Below are 16,735 nucleotides of genomic sequence, written 5' to 3'. Positions count from 1 at the left end.
GAAGATTAAACTATATATGTCTTCTGTTTGGTGGCTAAAGTGATGTGTCTGAAGTGAGCAAACACTGAAGACTTCTGTTGGAAAAAATAACCATTATTGTTGTATGAAACTGACATCTGCACCACTGTCATCTGAAACATGATGGCAAAAGCAATAAACCCAGAATAATATTTGAACCCAGGTGTGTTGGTAAAAGCAATGCTTAGATAAACTATTTGTTGACTGCTGTCTTGGCAACACCACAGATGTGCAAACAACAGCTCGTCTCTTTTGAGCTTATTACATTGAGCAAGGCGTGTATCTGACCACTTTTTACTGTTTGTCTTCGTACAGTTCCACCAACAGTGTCTGCTGCCCTGCTATGAAGAATGCAACACTCTTTTCCTTCATATTTTGACTATGCTTTTGATTTTTGACACTGTTACTCTGGCCTGCCTATGAAATCTGTGCACATACACAATGCAGGATTGTATAAGCCTCGCTAGAGATACCTTTGGAAAAAAAAAAAACATCTGACTTGAGTTAGTGGAATGGATTTAGCCTCAAGTAAAAATTGCTGCTAACTCAAGTCAAACTTTTTCAATTCATCACAAACTTGTTCAGCCATGTTCATGGAATATCCCACTGGTATGAATTTACATGATGGTGAAATTTTACGCACTTCAATACTGTGGCCATTTTCAAATTAGCACAACATGAACAAATGCATTAGTCACTTACAGATGCAAAATCATCATCAATCATCAATTCAGCAACAGGTAACTGCATTGAAAACAAGAGCAATCCGAGATTTCTGATATATGCCAATCCAGATCTGGATCACCTCCAAAATCTGTGGTGCAAATTTGGTGAGAATCCATGAAGTAGTTTTGACATAATCCTTCAAAGTCAATCTATCCAGAATCCAGATACGGATAACCTCCAAAATTCAGTGGAGTCTTCCATGGCCAAATATCTATCTATGGTGAAAATTTGTTGAGAATCTGTGAAGTTCTTTTGACGTAAGCAGCTTTGACGTAAGTCATTTTGACGTAATTGTTGTGTGGGCCGCTGAAGAGGAGGTACTGCTGGCTCACCACCACCAGATGGCGCCCTGCTTGGAGTGCAGGCTTCAAGCACGAGAGGGCGCCGGAGCCACTGGGAGTGACAGCTGTCACTCATCCTCAGCACCAGATGTCACTCATTCATCCCATCACCATAAAGGCCGGACTGCAACTCCACCTCCTCGCCGAGAAATCAGCTACCATTCAGGTAACTTTCTCTGCTGACTCAAAACATTGAGTAATAATCTGTACTTCTTTGCAGCCGTTTTCCTGTGGTGTGTCCTTATCTGTGGGATTGGCGTTTGGTGCGATCAGCGACGGCTTCGCCTCACACCCCAAACCAGATAAGTGCTGAAACAGGAGCTGCACGAGTGTGTGATTGGAGGTGGAGGTGCTCCCTCCTAACTAAACACTGACTGTGGGATTACTGAGTGTGCGAACTCACACTCATCAGGACTGTCTCTGTTTTCTGCCAGCAGTACCGGGTCTGACTGCTGAAGACAGCGGCCACCTGGGGCGCAGGGCTTGGCGGCTCCGGTGTTCTTCAGCTCTGTTGGTGGTGGAAGCTGTGTGGGGATCCGGCTCTTCTCTCGCCAGGCGTCTTCTATTGTCGAGCCTTCCCACATGTCACCTGGTGTATGATTGACAGTCACTATATTGTTATTGTCTGTACGTCGTTGTGCGATTCACAACATTAAATTGTTACTTTTGGCTAATCCATTGTCCATTCATTAACACCCCCTGTTGTGGGTCCGTGTCACGACACTTTCACAACAGGATTTCTCGGCCAGCGTCATGGATCCCGAGGGGCGTCAACCATCGCTTGAACAGCCAATGGAAGAGCGAGGTGCACAGGCGCCAGCAGGAGGCGTGTTGGGTGAGCTGCAGCACATCTTAACCGCCTTTACCGCTCGGTTGGACTTAGTTACCGAGCAGAGCAGTGTTCTCAGTCGTAGGATGGAGGCTCTCACCGCCCAGGTGGAAGCGTGTGCTCAGGGCGCTGCTGCAGCACCTCCTCCTGCTGACCGTGTGCCAGAAACAGACATTCCGCTGGTCGTTCAACGAACCCCCCCCCACCGTCCCCTGAAGCATACATAAGTCCTCCGGAGCTGTACGGAGGCTGTGTGGAGACGTGCGCGGACTTCTTGATGCAGTGCTCGCTCGTCTTTTCACAGCGTCCCGTCATGTACGCAGCAGACGCCAGCCGGGTGGCTTATGTGATCAATTTGCTTCGAGGAGAGGCACGCGCCTGGGCTACGGCGCTTTGGGAGCAGAATTCACAGCTCCTAACGGTTTATACTGAGTTTGTGAGGGAGTTCCGACAGGTGTTCGACCACCCTCATAGAGGCGAGACCACTTCAAGTGTGCTGCTGTCGATACGGCAGGGGCGTCGGAGCGCAGCGAAGTATGCAGTCGACTTCCGCATCGCGGCAGCGCGAGCCGGCTGGAATGCTGTTGCGCTCCGCACCGCCTTTGTAAACGGACTGTCTCTGGTCCTTAAGGAGCACCTGGTGGCGAAGGACGAGCCGCGGGATTTAGATGGGCTTATCGACCTGGTTATACGGTTAGACAACCGATTAACGGAACACCGACGGCAGCGAGACGAGGGGCGTGGTCAGGTACAAGCCGTCAATCTTCCTCCCGGGTCTGAAAGCCGACTTCCCCACGCTCCACTGCCAGGGCTCTCCACGTGACAACAGCTCCCCCTGCTGACGTTGCTATGGAAACGAGCAGGGCCAAAAAACGATCAGATCAGAGACAAAGGAGGCTGATCCGTGGAGAGTGTTTTCTCTGCAGCTCTACCGAGCACACACAGAGAGAATGCCCCAAACGGTCAAAACAGCAGCACTCGTCCTTAGAGACTGGGCTAAGGGTGGGTCACAACACCCACGTGGGGAAACCCCGACGATCTGCACGGATCCCAGTCATGATCCTGAGTGGGGATCTAACCCTTCACGCCCCAGCACTGGTGGACACGGGGTCGGAGGGGAATCTGCTGGATAGCAGATGGGCAAATGAGTTGGGCTCCCTCTAGTGGCCTTACCGTCACCATTGTCGGTGCGGGCGCTAGATGGCACCCTTCTTCCACTAATCACACACCAGACACAGCCAGTGACGTTGGTGGTGTCTGGGAATCACAGGGAGGAGATTGTGTTTTATGTAACACCTTCTACCTCCCGAGTGATTTTGGGTTTTCCATGGGTGTTAAAACACAATCCCCGGATTGATTGGCCGTCTGGGGTTGTGGTTCAGTGGAGCGAAACCTGCCACCGGGAGTGTTTAGGATCCTCGGTTCCACCCGGTGTGACAGCTAAAGAGGAGGGTTTAGTCCCCCCCAATCTGGCCGCGGTGCCGGCCGAGTACCACGACCTTGCTGACGTCTTCAGCAAGGATCTGGCACTCACGCTGCCCCCGCACCGTCCGTACGATTGTGCCATTGATTTGATACCGGGCGCTGAGTACCCGTCCAGCAGGCTGTACAACCTCTCACGTCCGGAACAGCGAATCAATGGAGACCTACATCCGGGACTCGTTAGCTGCCGGGTTGATCCGGAACTCCACCTCCCCAATGGGTGCTGGTTTCTTTTTTGTGGGCAAGAAGGACGGCGGACTCCGTCCATGCATTTATTACTGAGGGCTGAACGAGATCACGGTTCGCAACCGATACCCGTTACCTCTGTTGGATTCAGTGTACACGCCCCTGCATGGAGCCCAAATTTTCACGAAATTGGATCTTAGGAATGCTTATCACCTGGTTCGGATCCGGGAGGGAGACGAGTGGAAGACGGCATTTAACACCCCGTTAGGTCACTTTGAGTATGTGGTCATGCCGTTCGGCCTCACCAATGCGCCCGCGACGTTCCAAGCATTGGTTAATGACGTCTTGCGGGACTTCCTGCATCGGTTTGTCTTTGTATATCTAGACGATATACTCATCTTTTCTCCGGATCCTGAGATCCATGTCAAGCATGTACGTCAGGTCCTACAGCGGTTGTTGGAGAACCGGCTGTTTGTGAAGGGCGAGAAGTGTGAGTTCCACCGCACTTCTTTGTCCTTCTTGGGGTTCATAATTTCCTCCAACTCCGTCGCCCCTGATCCGGCCAAGGTTGCGGCGGTGAGAGATTGGCCCCAACCAACGAACCGTAGGAAAGTACAACAGTTCCTCGGTTTTGCAAATTTCTACTGGAGGTTCATCAAGGGCTACAGTCAGGTAGTTAGCCCCCTGACAGCCCTGACCTCCACAAAAGTCCCCTTCACCTGGTCGGATCGGTGCGAAGCCGCGTTTAGGGAGTTGAAACGCCGGTTCTTGACTGCACCGGTTCTGGTGCAGCCCGATCCCAAGCGCCAGTTTGTTGTTGAAGTGGATGCCTCTGACTCAGGGATAGGAGCCGTGCTGTCCCAGAGCGGGGAGTCCGACAAGGTTCTCCATCCATGTGCCTACTTTTCCCGCAGGTTGACCCCGGCTGAACGGAACTATGACGTCGGCAATCGGAAACTTCTTGCGGTGAAGGAGGCTCTTGAGGAGTGGAGACACCTGTTGGAGGGAGCATCGGTACCATTTACGGTTTTCACGGACCATCGGAACCTGGAGTACATCCGGACCGCGAAGCGTCTGAACCCCAGGCAAGCCCGCTGGTCGCTGTTCTTCGGGCGTTTTGACTTCCGGATCATCTACCGCCCTGGGACAAAGAACCAACGATCTGACGCCCTGTCCTGGGTGCATGAAGAGGAGGTCAAGACCGAGCTGTCAGACCCCCCTGAAACCATGATCCCCGAGTCCACTGTCATGGCCACCCTTACCTGGGACGTGGAGAAGACCGTCCGGGAGGCCCTGACACGGAGCCCGGACCCAGGGACAGGTCCGAAGGACAAACTGTACGTACCACCAGAGGCCAGGGCTGCGGTCCTTGACTTCTGTCACGGTTCCAAGCTCTCCTGTCACACAGGGGTGCGAAGGACCGTGGCAGTGGTCCGGCAGCGCTTCTGGTGGGCGTCTATGGAAGCCGACGTCCGGGAGTATGTCCAGGCCTGCACCACCTGTGCCCAAGGCCTCCTCCAGCCTCTGCCTGTGCCTCGTCGCCCCTGGTCTCATATCGGCCTGGACTTTGTCACGGGCCTCCCGCCGTCCCAGGGCAACACCACCATCTTAACGATAGTGGACCGGTTCTCCAAGGCGGCCCACTTTGTAGCCCTCCCGAAGCTCACGATGGCCCAGGAGACTGCAGACCTCCTGGTCCACCACGTCGTGCGTCTGCATGGGATTCCAGCAGACATTGTCTCAGATCGTGGTCCTCAGTTCTCCTCCCAGGTCTGGAGGAGTTTCTGCAGGGAACTGGGGGCCACCGTCAGTCTCTCGTCTGGGTACCACCCCCAGACGAACGGGCAGGCAGAGCGGACGAACCAGGAACTGGAGCAGGCCCTCCGCTGCGTGACCTCCGCACACCCGACGGCCTGGAGTGACCATCTGGCCTGGATCGAGTACGCTCATAATAGCCAAGTTTCATCTGCCACCGGCCTCTCCCCGTTTGAGGTGTGTTTGGGGTACCAGCCCCCATTGTTTCCGCTAGTGGAGGGAGAGGTCGGGGTGCCCTCGGTCCAGGCCCATCTGAGGAAGTGCCGTCAGGTGTGGCGTACCACCCACTCTGCCCTGCTCAGAGCCCGGACGAGGGCTAAGGCCCATGCAGACCGCCGGCGTTCCCCGGCCCCTGCATACCAGCCCGGGCAGGCGGTTTGGTTATCCACAAAGGACATACCTCTGCAAACGGAATCCCAGAAGCTGAAGGACAGATTTATAGGACCCTTCACCATCGTGAAGGTCCTCAGTCCAGCCGCAGTGAAGCTGAAGCTGCCAGCTTCACTTTGGATACATCCAGTGTTCCATGTCTCCAGACTCAAACCCTGCCACACCTCTCCCCTCTGTGCCCCCGGACCGGCGCCGCCGCCTGCCCGGATCATCGACGGGGAGCCAGCTTGGACTGTGCGCCGACTCCTGGACGTTTGTCGAAAGGGCCGGGGGTTCCAGTATTTGGTGGACTGGGAAGGATATGGACCTGAAGAACACTCCTGGGTGAAGAGGAGCTTCATCCTGGACCCGGCCCTCCTGGCCGAATTCTACGCCCGGCACCCGGACAAGCCTGGTCGGGCGCCAGGAGGCGCCCGTTGAGGGGGGGGTCCTGTTGTGTGGGCCGCTGAAGAGGAGGTACTGCTGGCCCACCGCCACCAGATGGCGCCCTGCTTGGAGTGCGGGCTTCAAGCACGAGAGGGCGCCGGAGCCACTGGGAGTGACAGCTGTCACTCATCCTCAGCACCAGTTGTCACTCATTCATCTCATCACCATCACCATAAAGGCCGGACTGCAACTCCACCTCCTCGCCGAGAAATCAGCTACCAATCAGGTAACTTTCTCTGCTGACTCAAAAATTGAGTAATAATCTGTACTTCTTTGCAGCCGTTTCCTGTGGTGTGTCCTTATCTGTGGGATTGGCGTTTGATGTGGTCAGCGACGGCTTCGCCTCACACCCCAAACCAGATAAGTGGTGAAACAGGAGCTGCACGAGTGTGTGATTGGAGGTGGAGGTGCTCCCTCCTAACTAAACACTGACTGTGGGATTACTGAGTGTGCGAACTCACACTCATCAGGACTGTCTCTGTTTTCTGCCAGCAGTACCGGGTCTGACTGCTGAAGACAGTGGCCACCTGGGGCGCATGGCTTGGCGGCTGCGGTGTTCTTCAGCTCCGTTGGTGGTGGAAGCTGTGTGGGGATCCGGCTCTTCTCTTGCCAGGCGTCTTCTATCGTTGAGCCTGCCCACACGTCACCTGGTGTATGATTGACAGTCACTATATTGTTATTGTCTGTACGTCGTTGTGCGATTCACAACATTAAATTGTTACTTTTGGCTAATCCATTGTCCGTTCATTAACGCCCCCTGTTGTGGGTCCGTGTCACGACACTAGTAAACAGTAATCAATCAAAGACTATATAAAATGAAATCTTGATCCAGAATCTGGATACAGATCACCTCGCAAATTTAACGGAGTCTTTCACAGCCTAATATCTATCTGTGGTGAAAGTTTTGTCAAAATCTGTGCAGTAGTTTTGACGTAATCCTGCTAACAGACAGACAAATAAATAAATAGATGCCAAGGATTTTATTATGTCCTTGGCAGATGTAAACATCTTGCAAATTGAGAAAATCCTTGCAATTACTCATATACTCAAATATAACCTGCAGTACATGCAACAGTTTAATTTGATTAAGTGTGGAGTGAAAATTCATGTAAAGTGCAAAAAACACAAACTCGATGCAAAGCTCCACAATACAAGTACAAGTAACACAAAGGGGTTCCTGCCCAGTGGACTTTTTATGGCGTTTTCACCATTTCAGCACAATAACTAAAGTACGCCTTGTCTGATTGAAACCATTTCTTGGTGGTGAATTGGGGGAGCCTAAAGGAAGGCTTGTTTTGAAAAGTCCCTCTCACTCAATATGGCTGTCATGGACTTCATTTTTAATTAAAAAAAACTCCTTGTCTGACTGAAACCATTTCTTGGTAGAGTATTGAGGGAGGCAAAAGGAAGGTTCCTTTCAAAAAATGCCTGTCATCCCTTATCCAGTATGGCTGCACTCTGGGTGCTATCTTGATTTTCGTTTGTGCATAATAACGAAAGAGCACCTCATCTGACTGAATCCATTTCATGGTGGTGAACTGGGATAGACAGATTCCTTTCAAAAATATAGGTCAGCACGTACCATTGTAAGGTGACAATCTTTTGCTGTACTAATACAACATCAAGTATCAGTTTTCATCATTATTTATCACCATGATTATAAAATCACACACCAACTTAACTTACAAGTGACGGCCAGTACCGCTCTATGCATTGCGGCTCTGTTGACTTCTACTGCTCAATGCACTGTAAATAAAATAATTAAATGTGAAAATATAGCTAGCGTAAGAGGAAACTCATCAATAAAGTAAATACAAAAACTTATTATAACAGCTTACAGCTATGTTTTTGCATGTTATACAAATTTGCATCAGACTTGTGGTTAAAGCAGTGGGCTCAAGACCGGAGGATCCTTGGTATCCCTGTCACATCGGAAAATCACTGTGATCCCATGGACAAATCCCTTAATCTCTCAAATTGCTCCCAATGTGCAGCTGTGAGTTGTCAGTTGTGAATGTGAAGCATCATTGTTTTGCAGTTTGGAAAAAAGTGTTGCATAAAGTGCATTTCCAACTTGCTGCATGTGATAAGCTCCAGCTCTCCACTCATGAACCTTTACTGGAATAAGCCTGTTGAGGAAATGGATAGATACACATGCTGTGAGCTATTATTTTTGTTTGCTATGATTGCAAGTCTGCCAGACATGTTTTTGTTGTTGTTGTTTTGTGTTTAACATATTTGTGTCTCTGCATTTGCTAATGTTGTGTTATTTTGGAAGTATTGTGGCCTCTTTTGGCCTCTCTCTTCTCAATCTTGAAAATTCATATTAGACCTTATACTGATTGTGTCACCTGACAGGATGCAAATAACAGTTTTGTAACAAGAAATTCTTGCAAATAAATGAATTCTATCAAAACAACATTATAGTGGTTGAAATACTGTCCTGTTCAATTGAGTCTTTTAATCATGCTTTTCAAAGTGGAACTAAATGCTTAGTTTGCACATTTATGAAAAGGTGTAGTGTCGTGTGTTCGAAGTTGGTTTTGCCTTTGTCACTGAAGTCATCGACCAGGATGACCTCTACGATGAGCTGTGGTGGAGAGCGGTTCAGCACGCTGTGGACGGTCCTCAGCAAAGAAGACCAGCCCTCGTTATGGAATGGGATGATGATGCTGGTGTTGGGCAGCTTCTCTGCATACAACTTCTGTTTGCAACTGGACACACAAAATCAATAAATAATTAAAACACAAAATTCTTTTGCAAATAAAGGAATATATGTTTGGTATGTTTTAAATTATACCAAATTTTCCTCATTTTTCTCCAGACTGCACTTTTGAGTATAAGGGAAGAGAACATCACATTCACAATCTACATCCTGTGACCTTCAGGTTACACACTTGCTTCCTCAGCAGATCTCAAACCACTGAAGTGAAATATGCATTCAGCGATGGAATAGATGTGTTTTAACAGGCTGCTGGACAGCAGAAAAATCCAGATGCAATCTTCCCTGAAGCCAGTCTTCAACTCATTTCCAATCATCTGCTTGTGCAGCGATATTTGAATGCACTTACATTTCACCAAAGCAGAAAATATATGACCCCAAAATAAAACAGAAATTAGAAAAAGCAGTAATAAAGGCAAACTACTATGATTACAATGATAATCATAATATGTAATAATCAAATAAATGTACAGTCACAGAAAGTCCAAATTAATGTGTGACATATATCAACATAAATTGACTTATTTGTAAAGTTTTCAAGGCAATGACCATGTGCATACATACAAAACTACATATGCTTCATCAGTAATTATATTCACAAATAAATTACACATAATTAAACCTCTATAGGTGTTTGTTATAGTGGTGCAGCTTAGCTAAGATTCCCATAACAATTGTTCATTTTGTCATAAATGCACTAAATTTAGCACACATATTCTAAATTAACTGCTTATTTTCAGATGTAAAGGCATCCTGGAACTGATGGCTAATGTCCTACAGGGGTCAAAGAAGAATTACACAGGGGTCACAATTGAAAAATGTTCCAATCATATTGAAAGGTATACAGTCTTATTTGTGTGATCATAAAGATTCCAAAAAGGTATATAGTCTGGAATATCTATGCTGTGGTTCAGTTCTGTTGGGTTGTTTTGGATGTGTCCCTTGTCCCCATGTCCTTTTGTGTTTTAGTGCTCACCTGTCCTATTTTCTGGTTGAAGGTGTGTGGTTCTCGCTCTCTCTTCTGCATTAGTTGTTGTGTCTGTGAAGCTAGTGGATGTGCTGTATGTGGAGTCTGGTGACTGTGTGTGTGTGTGTGTGTGTGTGTGTGTGTGTGTGTGTGTGTGTGTGTGTGTGTGTGTGTGTGTGTGTGTGTGTGTGTGTGTGTGTGTGTGTGTGTGTACATGGTTGATCCAGTGTGCTGTCAGGCGCATGTAAGAATGTGTGTCTTTGGGTTACACGTGTTTCTTTGGGTGGCTGTGAGAGTGTGGCGTGATTCTTACTAATTTATGCTGTGTATAGGGACTGAGGTTTTCTATTCATTCATGCACGGCATCTGGGGGCTTCCCCGTCGTTGCAATCCAGTTTATGTTCCCCCAGGGTTTTGCTGTTCATTTATGTTTCTTCCTCGGTTTAGGTTTGTTCATGTCTTCCTTGCGTTCTGTGTTGTCCCGCGCTCGGCTGCTTGTTTTGGGCCTCTGCCATGCGAAGTTTCTGCCTTGTCATGCTTGTTAGTGTTAAGTTTTCCCTAATGATCATTTTTGTGATTGATTATAAAATTATGTTACGGATTTCTAGATCTCATGCTCTGTTTATTTCTGCACCCAATCCGATTATTTGTTATCTTTGTTTTCTGATTGGTTTGTTTCCCACGTGCCTCCTGTGTTCACACCTGATGGCTATGTTTGGTGCTAATTTTGTTTGTTATTTAAGTGTCACTTTGATCAGGGTTGGTTGCGGGTTGTTTGTTTTGCCACATGTCTGTCTGAGAGGCGTTTTATTCGTCCTCCTTCCTGATCACTTTGTCACTCTTCCGGTGCCAGCTTCATTGAAGGTCTGATCTTTATCATTATGTTGTCACATTTTTATAGTTGTTTTTTGTAAGCACCTTTTTTAGTCTCTGTCTTTTACAGAGCTCCCTGAGTTTTAGATTTCCTTGTTTTTTTCACATCACCTCCCTTTTCGTCTGAAAGACATTTTTGGATGCGATGGATTGTTTAATGTCATTTTGTTTTTTCCCTGACATCAGTAAATAAACACCTTGTTTTGCATTGTATCCCTCCTTGTTTTGGCTTCTGCATTCTGGGGTCCAGTTCCTAGAGTTCCCGGGATTTAAGCCATAACAATCTATGACTGAATGTGATGGATGTATGGGGTAAAAATGGTAAAAAGGATGAAAAAGGTCAATTTCAGTTTGTACAGCTGATCAAAAGTTAAAGGTGCTCCAATTTTGGTAAAAAGTAATGCAAATTATTGGTTTGTGTACTTATTCATTGAACCATGTATGTCATTAGAGGTCAGCTCCATGATGCCTCATCATCTGAAAATAAATAATAATTTAGAATATGTGTGCCAAATTTGGTGCTTCTGGGACAAAATGGATGGATGGATGGATGGATGGATGGATGGATGGATGGATGGATGGATGGATGGATGGATGGATGGATGGATGGATGGATGGATGGATGGATGGATGGATGGGATTTATAGTCATTGTCATTATACGAGGGCAACAACGAGATTATGGCCATACTCCAATTACCACAGACAAGATACAGCAATTAATCCACAATTATTACTTGTTTACTGTAACAATGGCACACATCAGAATTAAAGACAACACATACGAGGTCTGTTAGAAAACCATCCGACCTTTTTATTTTTTGCAAAAACCATATGGATTTGAATCACGTGTGATTGCATCAGCCAAGCTTGAACCTTCGTGCGCATGCGTGAGTTTTTTCACGCCTGTCAGGTGCATCATTCGCCTGTGAGCAGGCTTTATGTGAGCAGTGGTCCACCCCTCTCGTCGGATTTTTATTGCGAATAAAATGTCTGAACAATTTGGAGCTTTGCTGCATCAAATTTTTCCAGAAACTGTGAGAGACCTCCAGGTGGACACCATTCGGAAAATTCAGATGGCTTTCGGGGACGATTTTATGGGGATTACACAGATTAAGGAGTGCTCCAGCCGGTTTAAAGACCGCCCACAGTGGCTGAGAGCGCGGCGCACTCCAAGCGCCAATCGACAGGCTGAAACCCCGCTGAAACAACCAGATCATTTCCAAAGTGAAGGCTTTGTTGATCCAGGACGTCGTCTGACTTCCACAGAAATGGCAGAAGATGTGGACATCAGCACTTTTTCGGCACATTCCACTGTTACAGGAGTTTTTGTCATGGAAAGAGAAGCGGAGGGATGCGCCACGGAGCTGCTCATGGCGCGGACAAAAGCACCTCTGTTTTGGTCTCAAAGGATGGCTTTCAGATGGCTTTCAGACGGCTTTCGGTGGCTTTTCAGTCGTGTGACTATCCGAGAAATTGTGGATGAGCTGGACATGCCAGAACATGTCCTGTGAGGCTTCATCACGGCGTTGCTTTGCGCCATGTGGCTCCGTCCTGACGCACGAATTTCTCCACACGTCTGTCTCAATGTGCCGAAAAAGTGCTGATGTCCACGTCTTCTGCAATTTCTGTGGTAGTCAGACGATGTCCCGGATCAACACAGCGTTCAGTTTGGAAATGAACGGCACATTCCACTGTTACAGGAGTTTTTGTCATGGAAAGAGGAGCGGAGAAATTTGCGCGTTGGGACGGAGCCGCATGGCACAAAGCAACACCGTGATGAAGCCTCACAGGACATGTTCTGGCATGTCCAGCTCATCCACAATTGCTCGGATAGTCACGAGACTGAAAAGCCCCCGAAAGCCATCTGAAAGCCATCCTGTGAAACCAACACGGAGGTGCTTTTGTCCGCACCATGGCGCATCCCTCCACTTCTCTTTCCATGACAAAAACTCCTGTAACAGTGGAATGTGCCGAAAAAGTGCTGATGTCCACGTCTTCTGCCATTTCTGTGGAAGTCAGACGACGTCCCGGATCAACAAAGCCTTCACTTTGGAAATGATCTGGTTGTTTCAGCGGGGTTTCAGCCTGTCGATCGGCGCTTGAACTGCGCCGCGCTCTCAGCCGCTGTGGGCGGTCTTTAAACTGGCTGGAGCACTCCTTAATCTGTGTAATCCCCATAAAATTGTCCCTGAAAGCCATCTGAATTTTCCGAATTGTTGTGAAAGTGTAGGAACACGGACCCACAACAGGGGGCGCAAATGAACGGACAATGGAGGAAGTCAAATAACAACACTTTACTGTTGTGAAGAAGCACAACCAACACGGCGAATTACAATTGTAGACAAGTAGTCAATTCACAAAAATGTGTCACGTGGGCAGGCTCGAAGATAAGAGACGTCTGTCCAAAGCAGAACCGGAACCGCACGATTTCCTCCGCCACCAAACCCCGGGAATACTGGAGCCGCCAAGTCCCGAACTCCCAGGTGGCCACTGCCTCCGCTTGTCGGATCTGGTACTGCTGGCGAGGAACAAAAACAGTTAGATGTGGGTGCGTGTGCACCCAGCAACACGTATGGTGGGAAAACCACCTCCACCTCTCGTCGAAACAAAAAGAAACAGAATATCTGCTGTCCAACACACACAAGCAACAGATATTCCTGTCAGGAAGACAACACAGTCAGCTGAGAACGTTACCTCCTCGGTAGAGCGATATCTCGGCAAAGAGGTGGAGATGTCGTCTTGCTGATATACCACTGAAGATCGGATGATTGGTGACAGCTGTCGTAGGTGACAAGTGACAGCTGTCACCCCGGCTGCTCCTGTGAGGCGGCAGCGCCCTCTGGTGCCTGGAGCCCGCACTCCAGGCAGGGTGCCCTCTGGTGGTGGTGGGCCAGCAGTACCTCCTCTTCAGCGGCCCACACAACAGGACCCCCCCCTCAACGGGCGCCTCCTGGCGCCCGACCAGGCTTGTCCGGGTGGCGGCGGTAGAAATCGGCCAGGAGGGCCGGGTCCAGGATGAAGCTCCTCTTCACCCAAGACCGTTCTTCGGGTCCGTACCCCTCCCAGTCCACCAAATACTGGAAGCCCCGGCCCATCCTACGGACATCCAAGAGCCGGCGCATAGTCCAAGCCGGCTCGCCATCGATGATTCGGGCAGGAGGTGGTGCCGGACCCGGAGTACAGAGAGGTGAGGTGTGATGCGGCTTTATCCGGGACACATGGAAAACTGGATGGATCCGCAGTGAGGCCGGAAGCTGAATCCTCACTGCGGCTGGACTGATGACCTTGAGGATCGTGAAGGGACCGATGTAACGATCCTGCAGTTTGGGAGAGTCCACTTTTAGAGGAATGTCCTTTGTTGACAACCACACTTCCTGCCCTGGCCGATACGCAGGGGCCGGGGTCCGCCGACGGTCTGCATGGGCTTTTGCCCTCATCCGGGCCTTTAGCAAAGCAGAACGGGCGGCACGCCACAGCCGACGGCATTTCCGCAGGTGGGCCTGGACCGAGGGCACACCGACCTCTCCCTCAACCACCGGAAACAACGGGGGCTGGTATCCCAGACACACCTCAAAAGGGGAGAGGCCGGTGGCTGAAGACACCTGGCTGTTATGGGCATACTCGATCCAGGCCAAATGGGTACTCCAGGTCGCTGGGTGCGCGGCCGTCACGCAGCGCAGGGCCTGTTCCACCTCCTGATTGGCCCGTTCTGCTTGCCCGTTGGTCTGAGGATGATACCCGGATGAGAGACTCACCGTGGCCCCCAGTTCCCGGCAGAAGCTCCTCCAGACTTGCGAGGAGAACTGGGGACCGCGATCAGAGACGATGTCTGTTGGAATCCCATGCAGCCGGACGACGTGGTGGACCAGGAGGTCCGCTGTCTCCTGGGCAGTCGGGAGCTTTGGGAGGGCCACGAAGTGGGCCGCCTTGGAGAATCGGTCCACTATCGTGAGGATGGTGGTGTTGCCCTGGGACGGCGGGAGGCCCGTGACAAAATCCAGGCCGATGTGGGACCAGGGGCGATGAGGCACAGGCAGCGGCTGGAGCAGTCCCGATGCCCTGCGGTGGTCAGCCTTGCCCCTGGCGCAGGTGGTGCAGGCCTGGATATAATCCCGGACGTCGGCCTCCAGGGACGCCCACCAGAAGCGCTGCCGGACAACTGCCATGGTTCTTCGCACCCCCGGATGACAGGAGAACTTGGAGCCGTGACAGAAGTCCAGGACTGCAGCCCTGGCCTCTGGTGGGACATAAAGTTTGTTCTTTGGCCCAGTTCCAGGGTCCGGGCTCTGTGCCAGGGCCTCCCGGACGGTTTTCTCTACGTCCCAGGTGAGGGTGGCCACGATAGCGGACTCCGGGATGATGGGTTCCGGTGGATCCGACAACTCCGTTTTGACTTCGTCTTCATGCACCCGGGACAAGGCATCCGATCTCTGGTTTTTGGTCCCGGGGCGGTAGGTGATCCGGAAGTCAAAACGGCCGAAGAACAGTGACCAGCGGGCTTGCCTGGGATTCAGCCGCTTGGCGGTCCTGATATACTCCAGGTTCCGGTGGTCAGTGAAAACCGTGAATGGCACGGACGTTCCCTCCAACAGATGTCTCCACTCTTCAAGAGCCTCTTTCACCGCAAGGAGTTCTCGATTGCCGACGTCATAGTTCTGTTCGGCCGGGGTCAACCTGCGGGAAAAATAGGCACATGGGTGAAGGACCTTATCGGTCTCTCCGCTCTGGGAAAGCACAGCTCCTATCCCTGAGTCCGAGGCGTCCACTTCAACCACAAACTGGCGACTAGGATCGGGCTGCACCAGCACGGGTGCAGACGAGAAGCGCCGTTTCAACTCCTTGAACGCGGCATCGCACCGATCCGACCAGGTGAAGGGGACTTTTGGAGAGGTCAGGGCTGTCAGGGGGCTAACTACCTGACTGTAGCCCTTAATGAACCTCCTGTAGAAATTTGCAAAGCCGAGGAACTGTTGCAGCTTCCTACGGCTGGTAGGTTGGGGCCAATCTCTCACCGTCGCGACCTTGGCCGGATCAGGGGCGACGGAGTTAGGGGAGATTATAAACCCCAGGAAGGACAAAGAAGTGCGGTGAAACTCACACTTCTCGCCCTTCACAAACAGCCGGTTCTCCAACAACCGTTGCAGGACCTGACGTACATGCCGGACATGGGTCTCAGGATCCGGAGAAAAGATGAGTATATCGTCCAGATATACGAAGACGAATCGGTGCAGGAAATCCCGCAAGACATCATTAACCAATGCTTGGAACCAAATCAATGGCACAATCGTACGGGCGGTGCGGGGGAAGGGTGAGCGCCAGATCCTTACTGAACACATCCACAAGGTCATGGTACTCCACCGGCACCGTCCCAAGATTGGGCGGGACTCTGACCTCCTCCCTAGTCTGGGAACCGGGAGGAACCGAGGAACCTAAACACACCCGATGGCAGGTCTCGCTCCACTGTACCACTACCCCGGACGGCCAGTCGATCCGGGGATTGTGTTTTAACATCCAGGGGAACCCGAGGATCACATGGGAGGTGGCAGGAGTCAGAAAAAACTCGATCTCCTCCCGGTGGTTTCCTGACACCACCAGAGTTACTGGAGGTGTCTTATGTGTGATTAAAGGGAGAAGGGAGCCATCTAGTGCCCGTACTCGTACAGGTGAAGTAAGTGCCACCAGAGGGAGCCGTGCCTCCCTGGCCCATTTGCTGTCTGACCCTGAACCATCCCTTAGTTATGCTGCTATAGACGTAGACTGCTGGGGGGTTCCCATGATGCACTGTTTCTTTCTCTTTTTGCTCTGTATGCACCACTCTGCATTTAATCATTAGTGATCGATCCCTGCTCCCCTCCACAGCATGTCTTTTTCCTGGTTCTCTCCCTCAGCCCCAACCAGTCCCAGCAGAAGACCGCCCCTCCCTGAGCCTGGTTCTGCTGGAGGTTTCTTCCTGTTAAA

At 50.3% G+C, this 16,735-nt stretch overlaps 1 protein-coding gene across 1 annotated transcript in view; it reads right to left on the bottom strand.

The window, feature by feature from the left end:
- Positions 1-16,735, bottom strand: part of LOC117516975 (polypeptide N-acetylgalactosaminyltransferase 10-like) — a 396,627-nt gene that overhangs the window by 272,772 nt on the left and 107,120 nt on the right. Inside the window, 1 exon segment of the mRNA XM_034177870.1 lies at positions 8,761-8,927. Coding sequence (XP_034033761.1) covers positions 8,761-8,927 — 167 coding nt within the window.

Source organism: Thalassophryne amazonica, chromosome 9, assembly GCF_902500255.1.
Source record: "Thalassophryne amazonica chromosome 9, fThaAma1.1, whole genome shotgun sequence".
Taxonomy (NCBI): Eukaryota; Metazoa; Chordata; class Actinopteri; order Batrachoidiformes; family Batrachoididae; genus Thalassophryne; species Thalassophryne amazonica.
The sequence above is the reverse complement of the archived record's forward strand: the minus strand, read 5'-3'. Positions and strand labels throughout refer to the sequence as shown.